Genomic DNA, 27,037 nt, shown 5'->3' with positions numbered 1-27,037 from the left:
AGTAAGTGATTATGCTAATTTATGCATAATTAGTATGCAAATTATACTTTTTTCTCTAACTCCCTAAATAAAGCTCCAAATGTACTAATTTTTGGTATAGAAACTCTTTGTGGTGTTCTTAGCAAGTATACATGAAAAAAAAATGCGATATCAAATCATTTTCTTATGTATTTTATTGTTTTTTGCAATTTCTTATGTATTTCTTTGTTTTTTGACCTTTTGTTTTTCATTGTTTTTTCAATGAAATTTGTTGGGGACTCTTCTGTGATCATAAAAAGCATAAAATAAATACATTTAGACCAGCAAAACTAAAAATAATCATACATTTATGAATTTTGGTTGAAAACACAATTTGCATTGACTTTGTACACGAAATCACGTTTTTGAGCAATTTTCGGTCTGACATGCACTTACATAATGTTGCGTAATTTCCGAACCACATACCCGGGTGACGCAATCTTGGTCTCAAAAGTTGCGCAAGACTTGAAAGTAAAAAGTCAGCGAGCGGCGCGGCCAAAACATTTTGCGCAGTGAAAATATTGCGTGATTCGTTGAGGGGGGGGGGCCTCGGAGGCCCCCCCCCCCCGGCCTAGATAGGGTTAAATACCAACCAGGATGTGCATATAACTGTTTTGTGAAAATAAGCGAAATTCTAAATGCCATAACTTTCTTATTTCACATCCGATTTTGATGAAATTTTCAGTGTTATGCTTGTTTGATTTTTCTCTTTTTAATCAAGTTTTTGTGGACTTGTCCTTTAAGGACATGCTAGAGGCGCAATGGCACAGATTACTATTATGAGCATTGAACATTAAAGCTACCACAATTAGCCATCCAAAGCAAATACATGATAAGATATGAGGTGAGTGGGTTGAACTTAAAGTATAATTTTGTGCTAGAACAGTTATATGCTTGTGTAGTTTTGTAGATAATGTGATACTATGTGGTACTAAAAGTACTGTGGTACTTGGATGAAAGGACCGTGGTACTACCATGGAAGTACCGTGGTACTAGGATGATAAGGACCGTGATACTACCATGGAAGAACCTTGGTGGAAGTGCCGTGGTAGGATGTAAGTACTGTAGTACTACCATGGAAGTACCATGGTACTACCATGGAAGTACTACGATAATGAATGGTACAACCATTGTAATACTATGGTATTACCATGATACTATTATGGAAGTACCGTGGTAATGAATGGTCAACCGTGATAATACTATTGTAATACTATGGTATTACCATGGTACTACCATGGAAGTATCATGGTAATGAATGGTACAACCATGGTAATACCATTGTAATACTATGGTACTACCATAGAAGTACATGGTAATGAATGGTCAACCATGCTATTACCATGGAAGTACCGTGGTATTTCCATGGAAATACCGTGGTAATGAATGGTACAACCATGGTAATACTATAGTATTACCATGATACTTTTACTATGGTAAATCCATGGTAAATTTACATCTGTCAATTTACCGTACTATGGGTACGATGGTAATACTAATACTATAGTATTACCATGGTATGGTAATACTATGGTATTTCCATCATAAAAGTACTATGGTAAACCAAATATAAAGGGCTTAGAGACATTGTTTCATGCATAAAGCCCTCATTCAAAAGTGGAATAGTACAATTATAAAACCAATTATTACCCTAGTCGAAAAAAAAAAATTAAAACATAGAAGAAAAATAGCCTAAAAATATACCAAAAAATATATTTTTAGGCTATTTTTTTCTCCTGAAATTAGACAAAAAATAGGTTGAAAATAGGACTAAAATAGAAAAAATGGGGAAAAAATATATTTTTTTGTTATTCAATTTGGTACAAACAAAAAATAGATAAGAAATAGCCAAAAATATGACAAAAAATATATTTTTATGCTATTTTTTCCCTAAATAAAATATGTAGAAATTATCAAAGAAATACAATAAAAATAGGAATATTTTACAGCTATTTTTCCTCCTGAAATCAGGGAAAAATTATGTTGAAAATAGGACTAAAATAGAAAAAAATAGGGAAGAAATATATTTTAAGGCTATTCAATTTGGAACAAAAGTAGATACAAAATAGAGACCGCGTCTGCGAAATATATATTTTTTTGTATTTTTGCAAAATATATAAAAAAATATAATTCTTAGTTGCACAGCTTTTTTTTCGCTATTTTCTAATTATTTTAAAGATATAACTTAAAATATATACATTTTCCCTATTTTCAAGGAAGAAATATGTTTCCTCTATTTTTGTTGTGTCAAATCATATGGATATGTTCATGATCTTTACACTTTTTGTATCACTTCTTTTGTTTTCTTTGCACACACACATACTTCAGAAAATTGGTAACACTCCCCTCCCCCTTGGCTGTTACTTGAATTAAGAATTTTTACAATAAATGTCCACTCCTGTTATAACAAGGTGCAGGGAAAAGTGAAGTACTGGTAATTATCCTTCCACATAGGATTGAAGAATTAAGGAAAGTTGCCTCATTGTATTGAAACATTGTTGTTAATTGCCACATGCACAACAATACAACAGGAATTGACAAAACTTGCCCTAAAAATTCAGTCTCTCAGCCTTTTGAAATCTGTTTAAAAAAATATCAGAGTGACAAAATCATATAAATTTTGTATTGTATTGGAATTTAATGAATTAAAATTGTTACAAACTATGTTTGAGACATAACAAACTGTGCATTATTCTTGCCTATGTGTCAACGATTATCTTACACAGTAAGAAGGTCGTCAATCGAATTTTTACAAGCTAACTCAGGGGATAAAATTTTAATATAATGCAATGCAACAAAAACGAACATTCATGAGGATAAGCACTAAACTGTCTCACCAATAAAGGAAAAATATTTGAATTGTCATAACTTTGTTATTCCTCATTTAATTATGATGAAATTTTCAGGGTTTTTTTTTGGGGGTATCTGATGTACTCAATACATGTATGTTAAAATCACATAAATTTCAGTCTTAGAGTACACTTAAGGATCAATACCAGGCCCATCAACCAAATGAAAGAGACAACCGGTTATCGAAATATTTATTTTACAATGTGAAATGGTCCAAAGAGATCTATGAAGAAAGATTCAGAGTGAACAGAAAAAAAGAAATCCCCCCCCCCCCGTCCTGTGTAAAGTGAAAGGCTGTACAGCAGATATGATGGAGGCACCTTTTTTGTATTATTTTGTATTCAATAAATAAAATATGTAGATCTAGACCTATTCATTTTTTTGAAGGAGTGATAAAGGAGTATGGGTTTTTAACTAATAAGTATGTTTAAATTGAGATCCTGGGGTCCTCGATCACTGCGTCTAAAGTCGAGTTGGCCTGTGATGGTACCTTCAGTTCTCTGTACTTCTAGCATGGCACTTGTACTTTGCTGGTAGATGCGATGTATCTGAAGATTTAAAAGAAAAAACAATAGAAAGGAGAATAATCACTACAGAGAATAAGCAAATGTACCACGGCGGGGAACGATCTAACGTTTAAATCAGATCAAGATTTTAAAAAAAAATTGTCAGACTCAGAGAACCAAATAGAGGTCTAATTTCAAAGATAAAAAAGCCATCTCAAGTCCTTACGATTTTGAGGAAAAAATCGAGAAATGTAATTTCATTCAGCTTAGTTCAGATAAGATAAATGTGCATGTTTCATCTGAATTATACTTCGAATTCCATGTCATTTTTTCTACAAGTCACAATGCATGATGCCATGAATTATCATATGCTGGGCATGGCAGGTTTGTTTCATTTTCAGCAATTTTTTTATCATCAGCATTTTATTTAAAAAAAGAAGGGCCTAGAATCTAGGCCTACAAATATATGAAATATTACCAGAAGCATTAAAAATCATTCATATTCAGAGATCTTCGTAAAACATTAATACTAGTATGGATGGCTGAAATTATCACTCGTTTTATGTGCGAGGTGCTGCACAAGCAGGTCGGTTGGCATAAGCAGAGATGCCACCCTCTTGACACAAAAAATCAGACTTAATATCCTCAAAAATCATATTTTTTAGTGAAAAATCAGATTTTCACGAAAACTCAACATGACCAGTGCAAGCCTTGAATTAAGCAGCTGCAGGCCGGGGGCAATTTTTTTTTTTAAATTGCCCACGGCTCGCGGGCTTTTTACAGGAACCGGGGGCAATTAAAAAAAAAGAATATAACTGTGAACCACACTCCAAATTTGTTTATAGTAAGCGCAGCTCCTGCAATTTTTTAATTACAGAAATAGCATGCTATAAGTAGTAGGCTTATTCAAACAAGAAATTTAAGTGTGTTTTGACACCCTCACTCCACATCCTTTTTACATGGGCTTATTTACTTTTCATCTTTCATGAACCACAATGAACCCCCCCCAAAAAAAAAAAATCTAAATAAATGAATAAAATAAAAATATAAAAAAGAGAGAATTCAGATCAAATAATAAATTTAGAAAAAAAAATTAAGGTTTTTTTTCATGGTTAGAATCATGGTTGTGGGTGTTTGTGTATGATTGTGACTGTGAGGTGCACTTGGATTGCATATAAATTATGTTAAAGAAATGAAGAAATTAAATCAATATCTAACAGCACATAGCCACAGGCTACATGTAAATTTTTAAATGTACATGTATTGTAGTTTCATGTACCTTAAGTTTTTCACAAATTATTTGAAAACGCAGATCTTCACAGAAAATGCCTTTCATTCTGGGAGAGTCTAAATTCTGTGAAAATGTATTCATTAATAACTTGAATATTCATCACAATGAAGAAATCATGAAGTTTTTTTGACAGTTGGGCAAAACTTGAGCCCTTTAGAGAGAAGAGAGGTTTCTGCTTGGGAGAGGGGGAGGATGAGAGATTAACAACCAAATGGGGGATGCATCATTGTTGTTGGTATGTCGTCTAAATCTGTTTGACCGTTGTCGCTTCTTTGTGAGGTTACCTATTTTCTTGTTCCTGCGTTCAGTGAGGAGAGACCTGTGTTTAGAGAGTTCAGATTCAATTTCATCATTATACTGAAGCCACTGGGTGTGGGTACAACAAGAACGTAGTTCGTCTTCCAAGCTACTGATGTCAGCTGAAAAGGAATCAAGAGAAGCAATGCACTGTTCAGAGAGAATGTTAATTAGTCGAACTGAAGCTCCATGTAAGGTCTGGTTCCATCGTTTGCGAAGTTCAGGTGTGAGAGTACCGAGACCGGGAGTGCAATGAAGTTGGAGGCCTGTGGGTATAATGCGATTGAGGGAATAAAATCTGTAATTGTCCTGGTGAAAAGAGGTCTTGAGGGCCTTCAACTTGATCTTCCTGAGCTGGTGAAATAAAGATAGATGGTTAGTCATGGTAGAAAAGAGACCTAGAATAAAAAAATGTGTAAAACAAAGAAAATGGATATTCATAACAAAAATAAAAATATAAAGAAAGAGAAAAGTAAAGTAAAATTGAACTGGACCTAAAACAGAATAAGAATACACAAAGTTAATTAAATCAAGCTGAAAAGTAAAATCGACACAGAACAGATTAGGACCCTGGGATAGAAAGGAAGTATTACAAAATATGGGAGAGAAGGTAAAATAAGAACAGACAAAGAGACCGGAAAAAACAAAGTTATACAAGTTTAACTGTGGAAGGAAAGTAAATAATAAAACACTAAAATACAAAATATAAAGAGAAAAGTCGAGTAAATTAGAAGTGGACCTAAAACAGAATGATAATAAGAATACACAAAGTAAATAAATCAAGCTGAAAAGTAAATTCGACAAAGAACAGATCAGAAAAGACCCTGGGATGGAAAAGAACCGACAAAGATACCCGAGAATACAAAGTTATACAAGTTTAACTGTGGAAGGAAAGTAAAAAAGAAAACACTAAAATACAAATACAGAAAAATCAAACACATACGGATAAAACAAGACAAATTAGATAAGGAGGATCACATGGGAGTGATACAACAGCAGAAAGGAGATCAATGGCAAAAAGAAAAAGCTGCTGTAAACTGCTTATCTAAAAAAAGAGCCAATGGAGTAAATAAGAGAGTCAAAAGGGGCCTAAGCTTTCGATCCTAGCAGAATCTTCTTCGGAGGCAAAATGACAAACATATAAGGTGGAACAACCATAATATAGACCACAGACATACAACAGCAACACTGGAACAAGGAGACAAAAGGGGCATTAGTGAGAAGAGATGACCAATCAGGTTAATGAAGGGGATGAAAGAAAAGGAGTAGGCAGACACAAAGGGAAGTTAGTGGAGTAAGGCCAAAGAAAGACCTCAAGCCAAGAGGGATTAAGATAATGAGGCAGGCAACATCAAACAGGATCTGGAACAAAACAGTGATAGAGGGTATGAGGAAGATATGAAAAACAAGAGAATTAGTGAGAGGTGGGTCAAACAGGTAACAAAGAAAGGCATAATAAGCTTGTGCATAAGAGTGGGGAAAAAAGGGAAAGAGAAGGGAACAACTGATAATGTGCAAAAGACACAAGTATGTATGATAGAGCATTAAACTAACTAAGAGAAGAAAGTAAGTGATAAAATAAATCTGTAAGTATAAAAGTATATAAATATATTAAAAATGAAAAAAATAATATATATACAAATGGGGTAACTGATATTGTAATCCGCTGGGTGTGAGGGGAAAAAACAGAAGACTATATAGTAGAAAAAAAACCACCTGTATATATGGAAGGGAAGCAAATTGCCTAAAAGGGTAAAAGCAAATAAAGAATCTGATGCTGTATAAGAGAGGGGGCGTATTGAGAAAAAAAAACTAAACAAAGTAACCATGAAAAAAAGCAAAATAAATAAGTGGTGAAGGGAGAGAAAAAAAAAAAATATATCAGCCTTGCTGATTGAGAGCTGTGCAACACGTGCATAGATCTATTCTCTCAGTCAAGCCAAGCAAACAATACGGCATGTGTTGTGATGGGTTTTTTTTACGATCACATATGCTACACAATGATGGGGATGATCTTTTACATCTAACTTTAATTTACCTCAACGTTTTCCTCCAAACAAGGTTTTATCGTAATTAAAAAAATGATAAGAGATGTTACTATATTTTTATATAGATAAATAATTCCCCGAGTTTCGTAATTTTGTCAAATTAATGAGATAAAAGTTACATCTAACAGAACGAGTGACGATCTATCCCAGCCACATGAAGTTTATCGTCGGTGCATATGCCATATCGTCTGCTGCTATTCGTTGAGTTGATTTGCCTTCAGGTTCGGATTATTCACCTGTTTGTAAGTACAGTTATATCATTATTTTCCTTCTTATGATAGACTCTGTCTGGATGTGGTTATTCATTTTCATGAATTCAATTTTGCCCGCGCTGTGTTGCTAGCATTTCCAGCTGCACAAATTTGTAGCGAATCGGCATGTACATGACTTGTGTCTTGTGATCGTGTTGCAAGTTGAATTTTCATCATCATCATCGGCGTAATTCCCCCAATTATACCTCCAACTACGTCACTTTGTTGTTCACTTCATCATCATTCTGTTCATCTCAAAATCATCAATTGAAAATCCAAATCTAGATAAAATTCTGGTTTTCTTTCATTTCGGGATCGAAGTATTCAGTGACAATGTGGAGAAAACGTACCCTCGCAACAGGTTTTGCATGCAAGTTTAGCTTCACGAGGGAGAGCCAATCACGCCTCTCGTACAGACAGTGACGTCATAAAATATCCCCAATTTCGCGGACGTAATTCTGCGTGTTTGAAGCATTCAGAGAGAGAACTTTAAACTATCAATTAACTGAGTTTCATCGGTCTCCATGATAAATGATGTACACCATCGTGTTCTCCTTATTTTTTCCTTTATTTTGATATATGATTCTCCATTTTTACAATTTTCAATATATTTCTACTTTAAGGATAACCATTCCTTGTTGATATCGGGGATGGGGGGGGGCGAGTGAAAGTAGCTTGGAATTTGAAATTGGGGTGTCAGATGAGATCCATTTTTAAACACAAAGTTTCGTAATGCGAAGTCGTCTCATCCAGAACTTCTCTCTGCTAGTACGGACTGAGTCAGGACGGGTACCTAAAGATTCGATGCCCTGTAGCATCATGTCAGTGATGGAGTGGTTGGGAAGGTTAAAATGGCGGCCAACTGGAGTGTCCAGCTTTGCTGTGTTGACGGTGGATCTGTGCCCGTAGAATCGTTTCTTAAGTGTGGTCTTGGTTTCCCCTACGTATTGTACCCTACAAACTCTGCAAGTGATGAGATATACAACATTAGTGGTAGTGCAAGTGATGTTGCCCTTGGTTCGGTGAGAAAGGCTGGTAGAGTTGCTGGTGAGAGTGTCGCCCTCGTGAATGTGTATTTCACATATAATACACCTGTTGCTGGTGCATTTGAAGGTACAATGCTGTGTGGGAGAAGAATGGTTAGTGAGGGAGGGCAATTCAGCACGAACAATGAGGTCCCTGAGATTCGGTGGGCGTCGGTATGCTAGAATGGGAGTATCGGGAACGGCCTGTTGGAGACGATCAGAAGTGTGTAAAATGTGGTGGTTATCAAACAGGATTTTGCGGAGAGGGGGTAGATTGGGATGGAAGGTGGTCACAAGTGGTATTCTGTCGGTAGTCTTCTTGTCACTTTTAGGTTTGAGAACTTCAGATCTAGGGAGAGAACAAACTTTGTTGATTGCCAGTTGGACTGCCCTGGCCCCGTGGCCCCTGGCACAGAGATGTTTCTGCAAATTCCTGGTATGGAAGGAAAAATCAGGGTCCTCGGAGCAGATACGGCGAAGTCTGAGGGCTTGACTGTAAGCGATACCAGTTTTGCAGTGACGGGGGTGGCAGCTGGATGAGTGGAGGTATTTTATATTATGGCGGTCGAAGTAAGTGCGCATGCGTATCTAGCTGCTTCATCTCATGCGCATGCACGTGCGTGCTTGCCCATTTTTATCTATTTATATATTATTTATTTTGTTTTTTATTTACTGGTCTGGCGCATGCAGCAATCATGAAGGTGCTTAAAACTTCCGCGCGGCTGCGGCGATCACCCTTGTTTTTTAAAGTCCCTTCAACCTTTTTAATTTTCACATGAATAATTAGAGTAAAAGAAAATATTAAACAAGTGGAATGCCTCTGGCCGTCTCACCTGCATCACGCGGTTCAATATAGCAGCAGTGCTGACTTTGAATACTACTCTAACTCGCACAAGATGTTCAGTGATACATGGTTACTCTTATGTCCACTTTTTATGAACGAGACCAATAAACTTACAGAGATATGATGGTTATTCAACAAAAACCCCAACATGGCCAAAGTTCATTGACCTTACATGACCTTTGACCTTGATCATGTGACCTGAAACTCGCACAGGATGTTCAGTGATACTTGATTACTCTTATGTACAAGTTTCATGAATCAGATCCATAAACTTTCAAAGTTATGATGGTAATTCAACAGATACCCCCGATTCGGCCAAAGTTCATTGACCCTAAATGACCTTTGACCTTACTCATGAGACCTGAAACTTGCACAAAATATTCAGTGATGCTTGATTACTATCATGTCCAAGTTTCATGAATCAGATCCATAAACTTTCAAAGTTATGATGGGAATTCAACAGATATCCCCAATTCGGCCAAAGTTCATTGACCCTAAATGACCTTTGACCTTGGTCATGTGACGTGAAACTCATGCAGGATGTTCAGTGATACTTGATTAACCTTATGTCCAAGTTTCATGAACTAGGTCCATATATTTTCTAAGTTATGATGACATTTCAAAAACTTAACCTCAGGTTAAGATTTCGATGTTGATTCCTCCAACATGGTCTAAGTTCATTGACCCTAAATGATCTTTGACCTTGGTCATGTGACATGAAACTTTAATAGGATGTTCAGTAATACTTGATTAACCTTATGGCCAAGTTTCATGAACTAGGTCCATATACTTTCTAAGTTATGATGTCATTTCAAAAACTTAACCTCAGGTTAAGATTTGATGTTGACGCCGCCGCCGCCGTCGGAAAAGCGGCGCCTATAGTCTCACTCTGCTTCGCAGGTGAGACAAAAACTTAGATGAAGGTAGCGCCGCGGGGCTGGGGAATTTTGATAGGCGGTGGGTGAGAAAACAGTGATTTCATTTTTTAAAGAAATGACTAATACTTTTTCACTTTATTTGTCTACACCAATTAGAAAAAAATAGTCTGAAAGAGATAATATTACAAACATTGAAAAATATTTCTGGTTAAAAAAAAACCTGACCGACATCGTGACTCGTGATAGTTTGAAAATTGATATAGGACCTACAATCTTTGAAAAATATAGGTAATAAAAATACCCTGACATTGTGACACTTAATTTAAGCAAGGAAAATAGATTGGAAATAGATACAAACTTCTTACAAATTTTTGTTTAAAAAATTGAAAGAAATAGCCTTGCATTAAAGTTAGAAAAAAAAATATTATTGGTGGATACAAAGTTCTTTAAAAAATTATATAGTACAAAAAATCACCTGACATCATGACATTTATCAAGAAAAATAATTACAAAAATTTAGTTCTTACCATTTTTAAAAAATAGATAGGCCTACAATATAGCCTGGCATCATATGGCAAGTAAGATGGAAATTTTTAAAATGAAAAAATGATGTAAAATGGTCTGCCATCATGACACGAAGTATGAAAAATAGATTAAAAATAATAAATTACATGTAGGTAAAAAAATAGCCGGGCCTTTTTGACACGAAGTAAGAAAAATAGCTTAAAACTAGATACAAACTTGTTTGATTAGAATAAAATAGATAGAAAATAGCCTTGCCAACGTGACGAAGTTGAAAAAATAGGAAAAAAATAGTCTGTGCGTTAAAAATAGAACTAGTTCATCCTATTTTTTTCTATTTCACTTGTAAAAATAGCCAAAAAATAGCATGTGCCTTAAAAATAGAAATAAAATAGCCTAATTTTTCTATTTCACCTGTAAGAATAGCCAAAAATAGCAAGCGCGATAAAAATAGGAAAAAAATAGCCTATTTTTTTTCTATTTCACCTGTAAAAATAGTATAAAAATAGTCGGCGAGTGAAAAATACGGAAAAGATTGACTATTTTTTTCTATTTCATTTGTAAAAATAGTTTAAAAATAGTTCCCTATTATTAAAATAGTCAAAAAATACAGAGAAAATAGGGGAAAAATATATTTTCTCGCAGCAAAAAACTTACATGTCTGTCAGGTATGGTAGTGGTGACACTGTAACCATAATCCTTGGTGATGCCAAGGCTATTATTGGACAGCACGGATCGAACAGAGACGATGTTTCCATTCTCCCCGGTGAAAGTGGTCTGAAGCAGAAGAAATTGGTAACAACTGATTAGGATCTTCAAGCCACACCCGATACATGCATTTCATAATACCAGCCACTTTGCCCATATTCAGGGGCGTGAGTTGTCACAAATAAAAAGATCTGAAGAAGTTGAAGAGTATTGAAAAAGTCTGAAATAGAAAGAGCTCCCATACTTTTTGTACCGGAGAAAGCCAAATATAAGCTGAAATTCAGCTGAATATCAAAACAAAAAATTTGAAATCAGATAAAAATCTGAACTCTCACACCCCTGCATATTCTGACCTTCCTTATATGGATTAGTAGACAACAGCGTACTAAATACCATGCGTTAATTGCAGTCTGTGGTTCCCTAAGAAAGTGATTACAATATTTAATTAAACACTACAATTTTTCCTGGATCTCATTGCTACATGTAGCACCACTGGTTACTCCTTATATTTCCCTTAGCTTGGAAGACATCATTTGGATATACTGTATTTCTTTAATTTGCAACTTGGTGCCTACAATGTCTTCTACACCTAAGAAATGGTCAACCCCCAAGCCTCTCATGATTATGACCATTGCTGGTGCATTTATTCTGAAATGCATGAATTAAGCAAGAACTGCAGGAAGGAACTTACTTTTTGAAGAATCCCAACGACATTTAACGTACGTCTCAGTCAGTCTGACGCATGTTTCTTAAATGTTATTTCATTGGAATAGATCAAGATCAGGATTGGTCAATTTGGAGTAATCTTGTAATTTAAAAATATTTGAATGAGATTGTCATTGTCATTATATTACACCTAGTTCAATTAGGTAAAGTGTCCGCCTGACAACCAAAAAGTCAGGAGTTCAAACCCCTGCCGCATGAGACCAAAAGACATTAAAACAAAGGAGTTGCTACTACCCTGTTTGGTGCTCAATGATTCAAGGGATATAGCTGCGTCAATCAGGCAATGAACCATGGCTGCTGGGCCCACGATTAATTGGGCAAAACAAATTTTCAGAGTATTTCTGATAGTTGTATCACTGTTGAATTCATTTGCAGTCTCAGCGGTTGATCGTACGCTTGATTTTCACAATTGATTGTACACTGTAGTCCATGGAATCAATCGTAGAAAAATATTCTACGATCATTGCTAAGCTTTGTGTTACGGGCCCCAGATGTGGTGTGCTACCAGAGAGTTAGTGTATGACACTTACATTGCAGCCTGTAAGAGATTCGGTACTGGTCTTGTCAAAGTTCAGGGTGTACACTCTTCCAAAGCCCAAGATGCGGCCCTCATTTCGGAGCATGAGGGTGGCCCCAGCTCCACCCTGGTTTCTTCTGCCGGTGAAACGCAAGGCAACGGTCTGGGTAGGGAGCAGACTACCCCACATCAGGGTGGTGTTATGGGCGACTCCTTGCTCGTTCATGGAGCAGGAATCGACAAGGACCACCTGATGCAGGTTGATGCTGGGATTGGTGGGCTGTCTGATGACAATCTTGGTGGTACGGGAGTTGGGCTCGTCTGATGACCCGTTGGTGAATGTCAAGGAGAACTAGCATAGAAAGAGAGAGAGTCAAACTAATTGCTTTGCTCTGTTCTTTTTTCAATACTTGTCTTGTCTTAGAAATCTAGATTAAGAGAATTTTTCATAACTCCCAAATTCTAGAAATGTTGTTTGTGCACATGCCATTAATATTTGGGTGGCACTGATCATCATACATGTGTAATTTTCTATCATCCAACCTCTTGTAACAGGATAATAGATAAGAGAATACTTTCATCTTTCATCTTGGCATGCAATTTTCAGTGTCATCATGACAAAATAAACTGAATAGTATGTTGAATTGTGCTTTCAAAACAAGTGATTAAATTTTTGTGAACCAATGCCATGCCGAATGTTTACTACAAAGTCAAGTAATATGAAACAAACAGTCAGTAAAGGGACCTACCACGTCCCTGTTGTCCACATTATGTGAGTAGAAGAGAGTAGAAGCCAGCTCAGTTTTCTCAAAGTTCAGAGAGGTCCTGGTGTTGTAACCTGGCAAGAAATCTGACCTGGTCTCCGTGGTCAGGTCAAAGCGCTTCTGGCCAGGGAAAAGGTCAAGCTCCCAGATGGTGTAGAGGTTCTCCCGATCATTCTCCTGTATTTGGAGGTTGAACTCGTAGGAATTGCTGATATTACTCAGGGTCACGGTCAGCCCAGAGCCATAGGACATCACGCTCTCAAGAATTTGTAGGCTGTAGCTGAAGCCGGCATCGCTCTCCAGGAAGTTCTGGGTGTAGTTGGATGACCAGATGATGACGGAGTCTTTGGCGAGGGTGATGTTGCGGGACTCCATATTAAACCTAGTTCCAAGGCTGTACACGTGAGCTGGGGTTGTAAGGCTTAGGTCACATGCAATGCCCTCATTCAAGGGGTCGTGGACATATACTGCTCCATCCAAAACTACCTCCTCCTCTGCAAAGAATGAAAACATCATGCAAAAATTAAATATATTATACAACAACTAGAATCACAATTTTCCATACTTCAGCGTAAATGCAACTGGTATGATAACAATACAGTATCTGGCAAATAATACCAATCTAAAAAAAATAAATCAATGAAAAGCTATAAGCTATAATTATTATCATTATTGAAATAATTATTATCAGTAGTATTATCATTATTATAATCACAACAATTAATGATTGTCACTATTGCGAATATCATCATTATCCCCACCATTACCATCATTCTCATCATCATCATCATCACCAATATTATCACCATTACATTCATCATCATTATCATCATCATCATCATCATGAATACTACTACTAGGACTTACCACCCCACATGCCAATGAGAGAAGTTGTCATAAATGGCGGTTGATCTTCAGAAAACATGTACTCAACTGTGTGTTTGAGACCATACCCAACATTTGCAGGAGACCTGAAGGTGAAGGTGGTGTCGTACGCCTGGCTTGATGAGGAGCTCCTGTTCTTCATGGCCAACTCAACAGCATAGGTTTCAGCTGATCTCATGAGAGGTTGTATTTTAATGCTCATATTGCCGGACGGGACACCCTTCTCGAGCTTTCCTTCAGTGAGAACAGTGATGGCAGTCTTCGGGAGAGTAAGAGTGGCGATGATCTGGCCGTCCTCCTTTGCTTCCGTGCTTCTGTTTGTAAAATCGGCAATGAGGGAGATCGGTTTCTGGCCAGGGAGGAACCGAAGCTGCAGGTCTGCATTGGCATTGCCAGTTTGACGATCGATAGTCACCGCTTGGTAGTAGCGTATGTCCTGGACAGGTTGGAACGTGGTCCTTAAAGCACGGATGTAACGAGTGAAGATTCGGGTTTCTGATATCTCCACCGTGTCTTCCTCAAACTTCTCCAGTTTCAACTCAGAATTCTTCTTGATAACCATCGAGTCCAACTTATTGTCGTTATGTTTGTCAAAAATATATTCAAGAGTATAGGCATTGTTCCTGATGTCTGTATATTCCAAAACAGTGTTCGTCCCGAAGTCCGTTTCAGATTCAGCAGTCATAATGAAGCGCACGAGGAAGCTCATAACCTGCTCGCCAGATCTGTACTTCGATAACCAAAGGATGTCCATGGGGTTGCTGAAATGGAAAATGTCTGTGGACTCGTAATCAAAGTAACCTGGAGCCGTGAGGAGGATCGCTACGGAGCCGTTGGTGGATGGTCCTTCTGCGGTGTACCTTATGGTGGTGGTGAATAGATCCTCTTCATGGTCCCTCAGGGTCAGCTCCATGCCGGAGGAGGCACCAACGACACATCCGGTGGTCCATTCCATCGACAAGTCAACACCAACAGCAGGATGAGTGTAGGACACTTCCATGTCATGACTGTATGAAACGTTCCTTACATGATTGAAGGTCAGGTCATGGCTCAAAGTGATCTGGAGTGGTGGAGGGGTGATGAAGGGGGAACAAAAATACGGATGAGAGCAGGAATATGACATTTTTTGTTCTTCATCTGAAGTTAAAATCGCATCATAGTGTGCAAAGGAGAGTTTTTCATCAAACCCTTAGTCACTAGCCAGAAAGAAATATCATAACTTTATGATATGCTAAATATTAGTATCATGAATTCCGTTTCAATGGCATTCACATTGTGCATGCATCACTTACCTATTCTTACAAAACATCATCAAAATAACATGGATTCTGAACTATGCTTCGTGAATATTTACACCTCCATAATTGTAAGATGTGAAATATATTATGAAATTAATCAATTGAATTTTCATACATTTTTATGATTCCCAATATCCTAATCAGATTACTCAAAGTCAACCTCAAATTTGATCTGTTTTATAGAAGCCATTATGAGAAGTTATTGTGAGAACCAGCAACTTTTATGAATGACATTTTTTTTCAAGTTCTTGAACTTCAACCCAGTGATCCCAAAATCTTCTCAAACACCACTCCCATATGAATACATGAGTGATCCTTCAAAATGAATAAAAATTCAGTGCTCATGATAAAATGTATTTTTCAGGTACAAAAATTCTAGTTACCTTCAACCTTGAACCTTGTGACCTTAAAATTATTGACAGTTCATAGATCAACATCAAAGAAAACAGAGATTACAAAAAACAAGAGGTTTCTGTGCTCATACCCTCTTATCAGTAGATGTACAGTCAATTCCATCGTAGCAGAGCCTGAAGACATTTCCGCTGGATCGGCCATCAGATAAGGCGTATTCGGTGTCCATACGGAAGCTCAGCTCAGGATGGTGGGGCATGTCCAGCTCGATCTTGCCGTCCCATGCAAAGATCTCACCCTAATCAAGAAACAGTGATAACATGGACAGGTTTACTGTTCAATTCTAGAGAGTCAGGAGATGATAAACCCAGTAGGATGCAAAAGCCTATGTAGTGTCCCGAGCAAATGAGTCTTGGAACTCTTTTTGGAATGTTCCAAAGGGAGGGGAGAAGGTGCATACATTGCATGCCAGGATCCAATGACTGGGGTATCAAATATTATCTGTACGGCGCTTAGCGACGTTGTTCACATGTATTAAGTGCTATATAAAAGGGGAATATTATTATTATATCAATTTATGCAAATTACATTGTTGAAACATCAGTTCTATGAACTTAATACTGTAGTCTGAAATAAGCCTTGTTGGCCTTCAGGATAAATCACAATAGCATACCTGTGGCCCCAGTAACATGAAGGTTTACAATGGATTGTAGATACATGTATGAAGGAACATATTTTGATTGTTTACTTGCCAACATTTTGAACTAATTGCATATGCAACAATGATTATGACTGGCGAATGCTATTTAGCGATTGATCGCAAACCTTTAGGTTACAGGATCCTGGGAAACATTTCAGGAAAGAACGTTTTATCCAAGAAAGTATGTTTTATCTGACAGTTACATTGGTACTGTGTTCTCAGTCAATCTAAATCAAGGTAGGTTGACATTCCATCTTTTTTCTAATATAAGGAAACACTAAAAGTGATGGAAAGGTGACCGAGAAAGATATGACAACCAACAAAGCCATGGATGAATGTAGGGTGACACTGCATATATATGCTCCTGCGACAATTGCTCCGTTCTCTATTTCTCAGAAGGCATAGGGCTAGAGTTAGGATTGTAATAAGAGTTTTTTATTCCGAATAATGTAAAGATAAGGATAAGGGTTTATTTAGTTCTGGAGATAAGGTTTTATGTGTGGCTTATAGTGCAGATTTTCCATCGGATCAATTGTCACCAGAGCAACTGTCATGGAACCTATTTAATGGAGAGTTTGCAATTAACTTGCAATTTTCTCTCCCTTCACCTCTTAGATTTAACACTTATTCATTTTGCTTTTTTTATGTTTACTAGTTCAGTTTTTTTTTCTTCTCAATACGCCCCTTCTCTCATACAGCATCAGCTTCTTTATTTGCTTTTACCCTTTTAGGCAATTTGCTTCCCTTCCATATATACAGGTTTTTTTTCTACTATTTAGTCTTCTGTTTTTTCCCCCTCACACCCAGCGGATTACAATATAAGTTACACCCTTTGTATATATATCATTTTTTATTTTGGATATATTTATTTACTTTTATACTTTATTTTGGATATATTTATTGACTTTTATACTTACAGATTTATTTTTACACTTACTTTCTTCTCTTAGTTTGTTTAATTCTCTATCATACATACTTATGTCTTTTGCACATTATCAGTTGTTCCCTTCTTTTTCCCTTTTTTCCCCACTCTTATGCACCAGTTTATTATGCCTTTCTTTGTTACCTGTTTGACCCACCTCTCACTAATTCTCTTGTTATTCATATCTTCCTCATACCCTCACACCCAGCGGATTACAATATCAGTTACACCCTTTGTATATATATTATTTTTTATTTTGGATATATTTATATACTTTTATACTTACAGATTTATTTTTACACTTACTTTCTTCTCTTAGTTTGTTTAATGCTCTATCATACATACTTATGTCTTTTGCACATTATCAGTTGTTCCCTTCTCTTTCCCTTTTTTCCCCACTCTTATGCACCAGTTTATTATGCCTTTCTTTGTTACCTGTTTGACCCACCTCTCACTAATTCTCTTGTTATTCATATCTTCCTCATACCCTCTATCACTGTTTTGTTCCAGATCCTGTTTGATGTTGCCTGCCTCATTATCTTAATCCCTCTTGGCTTGAGGTCTTTCTTTGGCCTTACTCACACCAACTTCCCTTTGTGTCTGCCTACTCCTTTTCTTTCATCCCCTTCATTAACCTGATTGGTCATCTCTTCTCACTAATGCCCCTTTTGTCTCCTTGTTCCAGTGTTGCTGTTGAATGTCTGTGGTCTATATTATGGTTGTTCCACCTTATATGTTTGTCATTTTGCCTCCAAAGAAGATTCTGCTAGGATCGAAAGCTTAGGCCCCTTTTGACTCTCTTAAACTGAGGCTCCAAAAATCAATCATAAGTAATGAAATCGATTGCAAACTTGCATTTAATTGGTGGTCTGCTTTTTGAAACAAGAAGTGAAACTAATTTGCTATAGTTTAAATGGATCTATCAATCGTAAATTTGAAACAGTGATCAGCAACTGATTGCAAATAATTTCTCGCAACAACCCCTAAGATTGAACAATCTTGGGTCAAATGAGTTTCAATGGAACTACAAACCTCTGCGGTCGAGTTCTGAAGTTCAATGTTGAGGCTGTAGTCAGGTTGGCTTGATCCATCTGATGTCAAAGATATCTGGAAGGTCAGAGTGTTATCACGGTGGGAGGCAGACCCTGATACACCCTCGGTGACGTAAGCATTGCCAACATTAAATGTCCAGTCGATGGTCCTTATTTCACGGTCCAGGGAAGCAGAGCCTGCATGCAGATGAAACAAAGAATTGTTATTTGTAAAGTTAGGGAACCCTATACATGTAAGTATAAGTATTTATTGTCCATAAATGAAAATTATTCTTTTATGTTTGAGCACCTACTTTAGATGAAATAAAAATTCCTTAAGGTTTGACCTAATGGTGTACATTCTGAGAAATGAGCCAACAATCTCATAACATTTAGGGCAACATATATGAATTTCTGAAGAACAACTGCAGCTTGTCATTTGTGGACTGTAGGGAAAAATGTGGTACCAATTTTTTGTGCGCCCATTCATTTTGCAATAAATTCTGGGGTTTGGATTTTTTTTCTCAAAATTTTGACACTTGACTTTTTAAATGATTAAAATGATTACTGCCATCTTTATTGCAGATATAAAGATTGGGTTACTGACTCGTTATTTTGTTTTACCCCCTTATACTGACTTTTTTATTTTGATTTGCCATTGCTAGCTAACTTACCTTTCTATTCTTCTCATGTTTTACCTTTCACACAAATCATTTCAACACCAAAGTTAGGTTACCCTTTAATCCATTGAACACAATTTGATTTCAGTACCATATCACCCACTGCTCATGGACACTATCTTAGGCATATAGGTCTTAACGGCTTAACATATTAGCAATACATACCACTGAGAGTTACAATATCCTCAGTACCAACCAGCCTCAGGTTGTTGATCAAGATTCCACTTCCTACTAATACATTGACTGATCCTCCCAGAGAGAGACTTTTAAGCTCGTTTGTTTCCAAGAGGAAGATCGGGGTGAACCTGTTCCCGGAATTCATGGGCTGGACCTGAAGACCGTTCTTGGTCCTGAAGATCTGATTGCCTCTGAACTTGATGATGGTGTCCAAGTACTCATGAATGTTAACTTGGTTCTTGAATTCACCTGTCATGGGAAAAAAAGAATGTTTCATGTTTAACCCACTGCCTACTTGAACCACAAGGCCCCGGCATAAAGTCTATGGGAATTGCGGAATTAGTGGCAAACAGGTTTAAAAGGAGGTGTGTAAGCTCAGTCGGTGAGGCCGGGGTTTCGGATTCCAGTGACCCGGGTTCCATTCCCACTTGATGCACTAGTGCCCTTTGATGAGGCATTACCAAGTACATGTACCTCAGAGAGGACCTTACGTCTACAGTCCCCTGGTTGCTTGCATTCATGCTTTCTTAGCTTTCAGGTATAAAAATAGCAATCAGGTAAAAAAATATCACCACCATATTACCAAACCCTGTTACAAAGAAGTTGGGAATGAATTTACTTTACAATTACTTCATCCTAATAAATGGAAAGTCATCTGAAATGACTGACACATCATTAGACCGTGCTTGATCGAGTCATGACATCTCTATTCATGAGAAAGTATTCTGACTCAGATGCAACTTAAACAAAATCACCAATCAACGAAAAGCCACAACATACAACAAGATCTTCAACAGCAAATGCAAGTACAACGGTGGATATTGAATTATGAATTTCCTACAGTTTCTTCTTCTAATGGTATGCATTCAACAGAGGGAAGTACAAGTTTCTCTGCCAGGTCCTGGGGCTAATAAGGTATGATGAGAAACAGAGCTAGCTCTGTTCAACTTACAATAGGTCAGACACTTAGTTGACGTGATAATTATTTCACACTCACTTGTTACATTGTAGTACTCATTGCCGTTGACTGACGTCACAACCTCAATCCTGCAGATAGAGTCCGCTGACTTGTTGAAGAGTGTACCCTGAATGTTGTATGAGCCCATGAAGTTGACGGTCAGATCCACGGAGTACTGTCTCTGCTCGTCGTTGGTCATCTCAAACTCAATGCCAAAAGGAATGATTTCTTTGATCATACCCTGGACACCAAACCTCCTCTCACTTTTCTCGAGGTGTAGGTCTGAAGTTGAAAGGTCAAACAAAAAATCTTGAATTTCAAATTTCTATGTCACAAACGGAAGAAGTTCAAAAGGATCCTACTCAATATCTCTGCATATGTATACTTGATATCATTTTTTTCTCTTTAGGTAGAAGATTAAGTTGTTATTAACTTGAATGAATTGCAAATCATTTAAAGTTAGGTACAGGTGGTGATACAGAGAATGGGTAAACAGAAGTTATTATTACAGCAATAACGGCAACTAATAAACAAAACACTTCATGCGAAATTTGAAAAATGCGCAGAAATTAACATATTCGATGTAGCAGATTTGAATCCCCAACATAGTCTGATCATTTTAAGGCAAACAGAATTCAAATCAGACATGAAATGACAAAAAAGAAGCGTCTTCAAAATGTGGAAAGACAGCGAACAGATGCCAGATGACAAAAATCACGCCACAGCATAGTACATCAGGGTTCCGTTGCAGAGAGTTACGTTTAACGTAGGACACAAGTCCTAAATACACATGTCTGATCAGCACAAAATCAAGATGCATTTGATTTTTTTTAAGTTGTGTCTGATTACAACTCCTTCTGCAACTGGCCCCTAGCCCTACAGTTCCCTGACATTTGGTCCAGCGACGATTGCTATGGCACTAATTACTCCAATGAAAAATCTGCATGTTAAGCCAAACAGAAAATCAAACGTCCACAACAAAATAAATAATAATCCTTATCTTTACATCATTCTGAAACAAAACCCCTTTAACAATCCTAACTTTAACCCTATGCGCTATGAGATATTACGACCAGAGATACTGTCGTAGGAGCAAATGTGGCGTCACCGGCCCTACAGACCAGATAAGCTAATAAAAGAGCGATAGTTCTGAATCATTCTCACTGGATATCTCAATCAGTCTTGAGTTGGCTGAGGTGAGGTACAGTTCACCCATGGTCACACTATTGTCCGAGAGGACAAGAGGGCCTCCACCAAGTCTCAAAGAGACAACAGGGAAAGCACTGGTAAGGCTGAAGATGGGAGTGATCATGCGAGATGAGGGTGTGGTTTCCGACTTGTAGCCCCCCTGGAGGGAGCCGGAGAAGGCACCAACGTTACCGGACACGGACAGGAGGCGCATGGTGTCATTCTTGATGAAGTCACCTAAAGAAAAATAAAAAATCAAAGGTAATATTATGATAATAATAACGGCATATTTACCCAGGGTAGCCACTTCAGTTCCGAAACCTGTTCTCCCAGCAGTCCCTGCTATTATTCTTACCCAGCTAAGCTAGGCTATCGATTCAGCTGACATATGGTCCAGCGACGATTGCTATGGCACTAATTACTCCAATAAAAAATCTGCATGTTAAGCCAAACAGAAAATCAAACGTCCACAACAACATAAATAATAATCCTTATCTTTACATCATTCTGAAACAAAAACCCCTTTAACAATCCTAACTCTAACCCTATGTGCTATGAGATATTACAACCAGAAATACTGTCGTAGCAGCAAATGTGGCGTCACCGGCCCTACAGACCAGATAAGCTAATAAAAGAACGATAGTTCTGAATCATACTCACTGGATATCTCAATCAGTCTTGAGTTGGCTGAGGTGAGGTAGAGTTCACCCATGGTCACACCATTGTCCGAGAGGACAAGAGGGCCTCCACCAAGTCTCAAAGAGACAACAGGGAAAGCACTGGTAAGGCTGAAGATGGGAGTGATCATGCGAGATGAGGGTGTGGTTTCCGACTTGTAGCCCCCCTGGAGGGAGCCGGAGAAGGCACCAACGTTACCGGACACGGACAGGAGGAGCATGGTGCCATTCTTGATGAAGTCACCTAAAGAAAAATCAAAGATCAAAGGTAATACTATGATAATAATAACGGCATATTTACCCAGGGTAGCCACTTCAGTTCCGAAAACTGTTCTCCCAGCAGTCCCTGCTATTATTCTTACCCAGCTAAGCTAGGCTATCGATTCAGCTGCACACAGCTTTTTGAGGAATTATTTCCTGCCGTACCCTTTTACCTCACCTGGGTTGAGTGCAGATAAGGGTCAAATAGTAACTGAGTAAGCCACAATGAATTGCTATGTACATGATTTGTCCGCAGATGAAACTATCATATCCGAATGATGAATGCAAAGATCTTTCACAGGTGCCTGTACAAATATTGGTACATTGAGCAAAAAGCATTTAATTGAGAGCATGCACTTGATACGTGCTAAGATACGGACCTCTCGTAAATGCCCTTTGCAAATAAAAAAAACAATGCTCTTAAAGACAAGCAAATACACACAGGTTACCTGTAATGAGCTTTACAAGGAATTCCTCAAAAGGGATGATATCCAACATAAAAATTGTTAGCCGATTAAAAACTATATCGAACGTTGTCCATCAGAATACATCAACAGCGACAAGGGCTAGATTTTTAGTTCTTTCCAGAGTTCTGGGATAGGAAAATCACAATCCACTTCTCATGAACTCTCAAGAATAACAAATACCTGCTTAATATGAAAAAAAATTGTGATTTACCTCTCAGGGAAATAAGCCTTTGTTCTGATCCATCGACCAGGCTGAGATCCACCACCTTATCCTGGTTGGTGCTGCTGATGTATCCCTCTAGGTTGTAGCTCACAAGCTCTGGGATCGTCAAGGAGAAGACTGGGATGAACTTGATACTGTTGGACAGAGGGATGGTGTCCATACCAGCATCCAAGACGTAGGTCTGAACAGTTCCGGTAGCATCTGAAGTTGCTTGCAGGTGAAGTCTCTTGTTGGTCTGTTCATTTTGGAGTGATCCTGGAGAGAAGACTGAAGAATCAAGATGTGCGTGCAATTACTTGACTATAGTATTTTGATATACAGGGGCTGCGCACTCGGCGAAGGGGGGTCTTTTTTCCAAAACCGTGCCCAAAAACAAAAGCATTAACATCTGCTTCTTATTATTTGCATGGTCAGCCCCCCTCCCCCACTTTTAAAACCGTTCTCTGGCCTCTAATATTGATCTTTCATTATTTTATCGAGTAATGTTTTTTTTTAACTTCTAACAGTAGCACTGAATACTGAACAGAAATACATGTATCCCACTAGCTCTAAATTAGACAAACTGGTACAAGATCTGCTACATATTATTAGACCAAAAGTTGAAATGCATTACACCAAATGGCAAATCTAAAACACATTCACAGCATGTTGTTCATACCTTTGAAATATGTGCTGCCATGGAATGGAGTTTTTGCATCGATAAGAAGTGTTGAATTGGCACGGTGATAGAACAGATCCATGCTGTACACCCCAATGCTCTCACTGCCTTCAGCACCAACTGAAAGACGGACCTCGTCAACTTTCACAATCTCACCGTTCCTGACACTCTGTGACACACACAACAAAGAAAAGAGTAGAACTAATACGGACTGCCATATCATTATATATGACACACTGCTATAATTATTCTTATGTTATCAATGAATACATGTATATATTATTTAACAATATTGTCATGTCCAGTGAATAAAGTTTAATCGATTCAAATTTAAATTCATTAAGAAATCTCGAGATGAAAAAATCAAATAAAATACAGATATCTATCTGTAAAATGCTTCTAGAGACATCGCACTGATGCATCAGGTGCTACATAAATATGAAGTGTTATTATAATTACATCTACAGCTTCCTAAAATACGATGAAGAATTCTACCTGCTTTGTCCTGAATCCAACCTCAAGATCGTAGGAAACAAGGCTATCCTCAAGCTTGTCTAACGTGATCTCTATTCCCCAGGTGTGAAATAATGCACCGGGCTATCAAAACAGAGAGGGAAAAGAACTGATTTGTGAAACATGTCACAGTATATAAATGTAGAGTACCAAAGTGTGACATCATCAATTTTCACTTTCTGCATATCAGCACTTTTATACCATTTTTTGGTAGAGCATGATAATAAACCCCCACTATCAAAATTTGTTTGGAATCGGTCCATAGGACCCTTAGATATGACCTCATGAATACACAATTAGCCCCATTGAAGTCAATGTATGATCGGCCTGGAACACTGACTTCAGTGGGGCTAATTATGTATTCATGAGGTCATATCTAAGGCCCCCGTGGACCGATTCCCACCAATTTTGGTAGTGGGGGTTTTTCATCATGCTCTACAAAAATATGGTATCAAAAACACAGAAATGCTAAAAAAGGTTTTTTGTGATGTCATCACTTCAGTACTCTAGTGGTGGGCAATGGAAATATAGTTGAGATTCTTTATCTCAGCCAGGAATATTCCTAGGGGGTGTTTCACAAAGACTTTAAGGTTGACTGAGAGTCATGCTTTATGTGCCAATGCGCACATGATATTAAGCACATACATGTAACCTAATTGATGGATACATGGTCGTGTGCATCCAGTGTGATTGATCTTACCAAAGTGGCGATGCACTATGTACCGCAAGCAAAACGAAATGGCAGAACAACTCCAAGCCACAATCCTTAAATCCTTGAGAAACACCCCGAGATCCCATAATTTGAGCCACCATGAACCCATTAATGTCTAATTTGCTTTTTTGTTTTTTCACCATGTGCTCCTGATATATGATCATGACAATTACTGACAATATTACAGTTCAATACTCCAGGATGAGTCAGAAAAGCCTATATATGTAGGTGACGATAAGCTAGACTTCTGTCATACTACCAAACTGTCATGAATGGAAAGTTGAAATACCAATGGTACATGTAGCCCCATCTGCCCCATTGGTAACAGAAAATCATCATATGAGAATTTCATCACTGTGAACCATACTCAAGAGACAAATTAACATTTTTTTTAGATATAAGTGTTTAAAGAGTTTGGTAAGCAGGGGGATGATTTACTTCTTTTTTTTTATTACACGGTAGTAAAATATCTAAGGAATCAAGTGAGACCATTAAATATTCCAACCAAAGATTGAGATTAAAGGCATTTAACTACTTTAACCCTATCTAGGCCGGGGTATTTTGGGAGTTCCTATGGCCGGGATGTCGGCCGTCGACCGCGCCGAAAATTGGCACGCGGGTTGCCTGGGACATAATCTACAAGATTGTATAGAAATTTATTTCATGCAAATCGCTATTAAGTGATTATGCTAATTTATGCGTAATTAGTATGCGAAATCATACTTTTTCCTCTAACTCCCTAAATAAAGCTCCAAATCTACTAATTTTTGGTATAGAAACTCTTTGTGGTGTCATTAGCAAGTGTACAGGAAAAAAATTGTGATATCAAATCATTTTCTTATGTATTACATTGTTTTTTTGACCTTTTGTTTTTCATTGTTTTTTCAATGAAATTTTTTGGGGACTCTTCTGTGATCATAAAAAGCATAAAATTAATACATTTAGACTAGCAAAACTAAAAATAATCATACATTTATGAATTTTGGTTGGAAACACAATTTGCATTGACTTTGTACACGAAATCACGTTTTTGAGCAATTTTCGGTCTGACATGCACTTACATAATGTTGCGTAATTTCGGAACCACGTACCCGGGTGACGCAAAATTGGTCTCAAAAGTTGCGCAAGACTTGAACGTAAAAATTCAGCTAGCGGCGCGGTAAAAAAATCTCGCACGGCGAAAATATCGCGCGATTCGTTGAGGGGGAGGCCTCCGAGGCCCCCCCCCCCCGGCCTAGATAGGGTTAATCAATTGAAAGTGTACTTCCTATACTTTTCATTGAGCTGGACGTGGTCATTATCAAAATGTGACAATTTAATAAGAAATAAATGTGTAGTGTCACTGCTTCTGTGTGTAAGGTAAAAAAAAAAGTAAAACCCTTTTCATAAACCCATCCTCCAATTAGCCGCCAAAGAGTAATGCGGATAATTCAATAAAAATTGCGTTCACAAACTCTGAAAACAATCCGCACTATTTCTACGAGCGCCCGTCCTGAAAAAGGAGGATAATCGTCATGACAACTGGACACGCCCCCTCTGATGCGGTGGTGTTGGAAAAGGGTGACCTTGTGACCGCACCATGGCAATTATCCGCATTATTTGGAAATGTGTTCATAAAGTAAAAATCTGGTCCCTATGCTGCTCTTATGCGGATAATAGCAGCATCAGAATAATGCGGATAACTCTGGTCCTCCGATTTTACGACCAAATTATGCGGCTAATAGCAGGTTTATGAAGGGGGTATAAGGAGGCTATAAAGAAGCAGATTCTCACCAGAGAGAAGGGTGCAGCTGGTCTGGTTCCAGTTATATGAAGAGAGTATCTTGGATTGGCAAAAGGTTCATCCATGGAGATTTCTGGCTCAGATACGGCAACCAGTTGATCATTACCCTGCATGAAGGACAGGGAGGATCTGGCAAAAAAAAGAAAAAAAAATGTAATCATATGCAAAGATGCTAATCTGACATGTTCCCGCTGGTTTAAATTTCTCCCAAAAATGGTGTTTAAAATGTCTAAGGCCTAACTTTGATTCAATTATCCCATGTTTTACTTTCATCTTGAATCAGTAATTCCTACACTCAATATCAGTTT

The 27,037-nt window shown here is 37.7% G+C and overlaps 1 protein-coding gene across 5 annotated transcripts in view; it reads right to left on the bottom strand.

Annotated features, from left to right (window-relative positions):
• Window positions 1-3,190: 3,190 nt before the first annotated feature.
• The window catches only part of LOC121423421, a 42,871-nt gene continuing 19,024 nt past the window's right edge, over window positions 3,191-27,037 (bottom strand). The window contains exons 18-32 of one of the 5 annotated variants that reach the window (XM_041618753.1): window positions 26,720-26,858; window positions 24,217-24,318; window positions 23,722-23,890; window positions 23,052-23,330; window positions 22,096-22,356; window positions 21,412-21,672; window positions 20,287-20,529; window positions 19,278-19,538; window positions 18,434-18,630; window positions 15,913-16,077; window positions 14,113-15,190; window positions 13,231-13,739; window positions 12,495-12,833; window positions 11,188-11,307; window positions 3,191-3,416 (exon numbers count right to left, since the gene is read on the bottom strand). In XM_041618753.1, coding sequence (XP_041474687.1) covers window positions 3,279-3,416; window positions 11,188-11,307; window positions 12,495-12,833; window positions 13,231-13,739; window positions 14,113-15,190; window positions 15,913-16,077; window positions 18,434-18,630; window positions 19,278-19,538; window positions 20,287-20,529; window positions 21,412-21,672; window positions 22,096-22,356; window positions 23,052-23,330; window positions 23,722-23,890; window positions 24,217-24,318; window positions 26,720-26,858 — 4,261 coding nt within the window. In that variant the 3' untranslated portion in view covers window positions 3,191-3,278. The remainder of the gene's footprint in view (window positions 3,417-11,187; window positions 11,308-12,494; window positions 12,834-13,230; window positions 13,740-14,112; window positions 15,191-15,912; window positions 16,078-18,433; window positions 18,631-19,277; window positions 19,539-20,286; window positions 20,530-21,411; window positions 21,673-22,095; window positions 22,357-23,051; window positions 23,331-23,721; window positions 23,891-24,216; window positions 24,319-26,719; window positions 26,859-27,037) is intronic. The other 4 variants (XM_041618754.1, XM_041618756.1, XM_041618755.1 and 1 more) reach the window with 4 other exon arrangements.

The sequence above is a fragment of the Lytechinus variegatus genome, chromosome 11, assembly GCF_018143015.1.
Source record: "Lytechinus variegatus isolate NC3 chromosome 11, Lvar_3.0, whole genome shotgun sequence".
In the NCBI taxonomy this organism is placed as follows: Eukaryota; Metazoa; Echinodermata; class Echinoidea; order Temnopleuroida; family Toxopneustidae; genus Lytechinus; species Lytechinus variegatus.
Note: the sequence above shows the minus strand (reverse complement) of the source record. Positions and strands in the feature narration are given on the sequence as shown.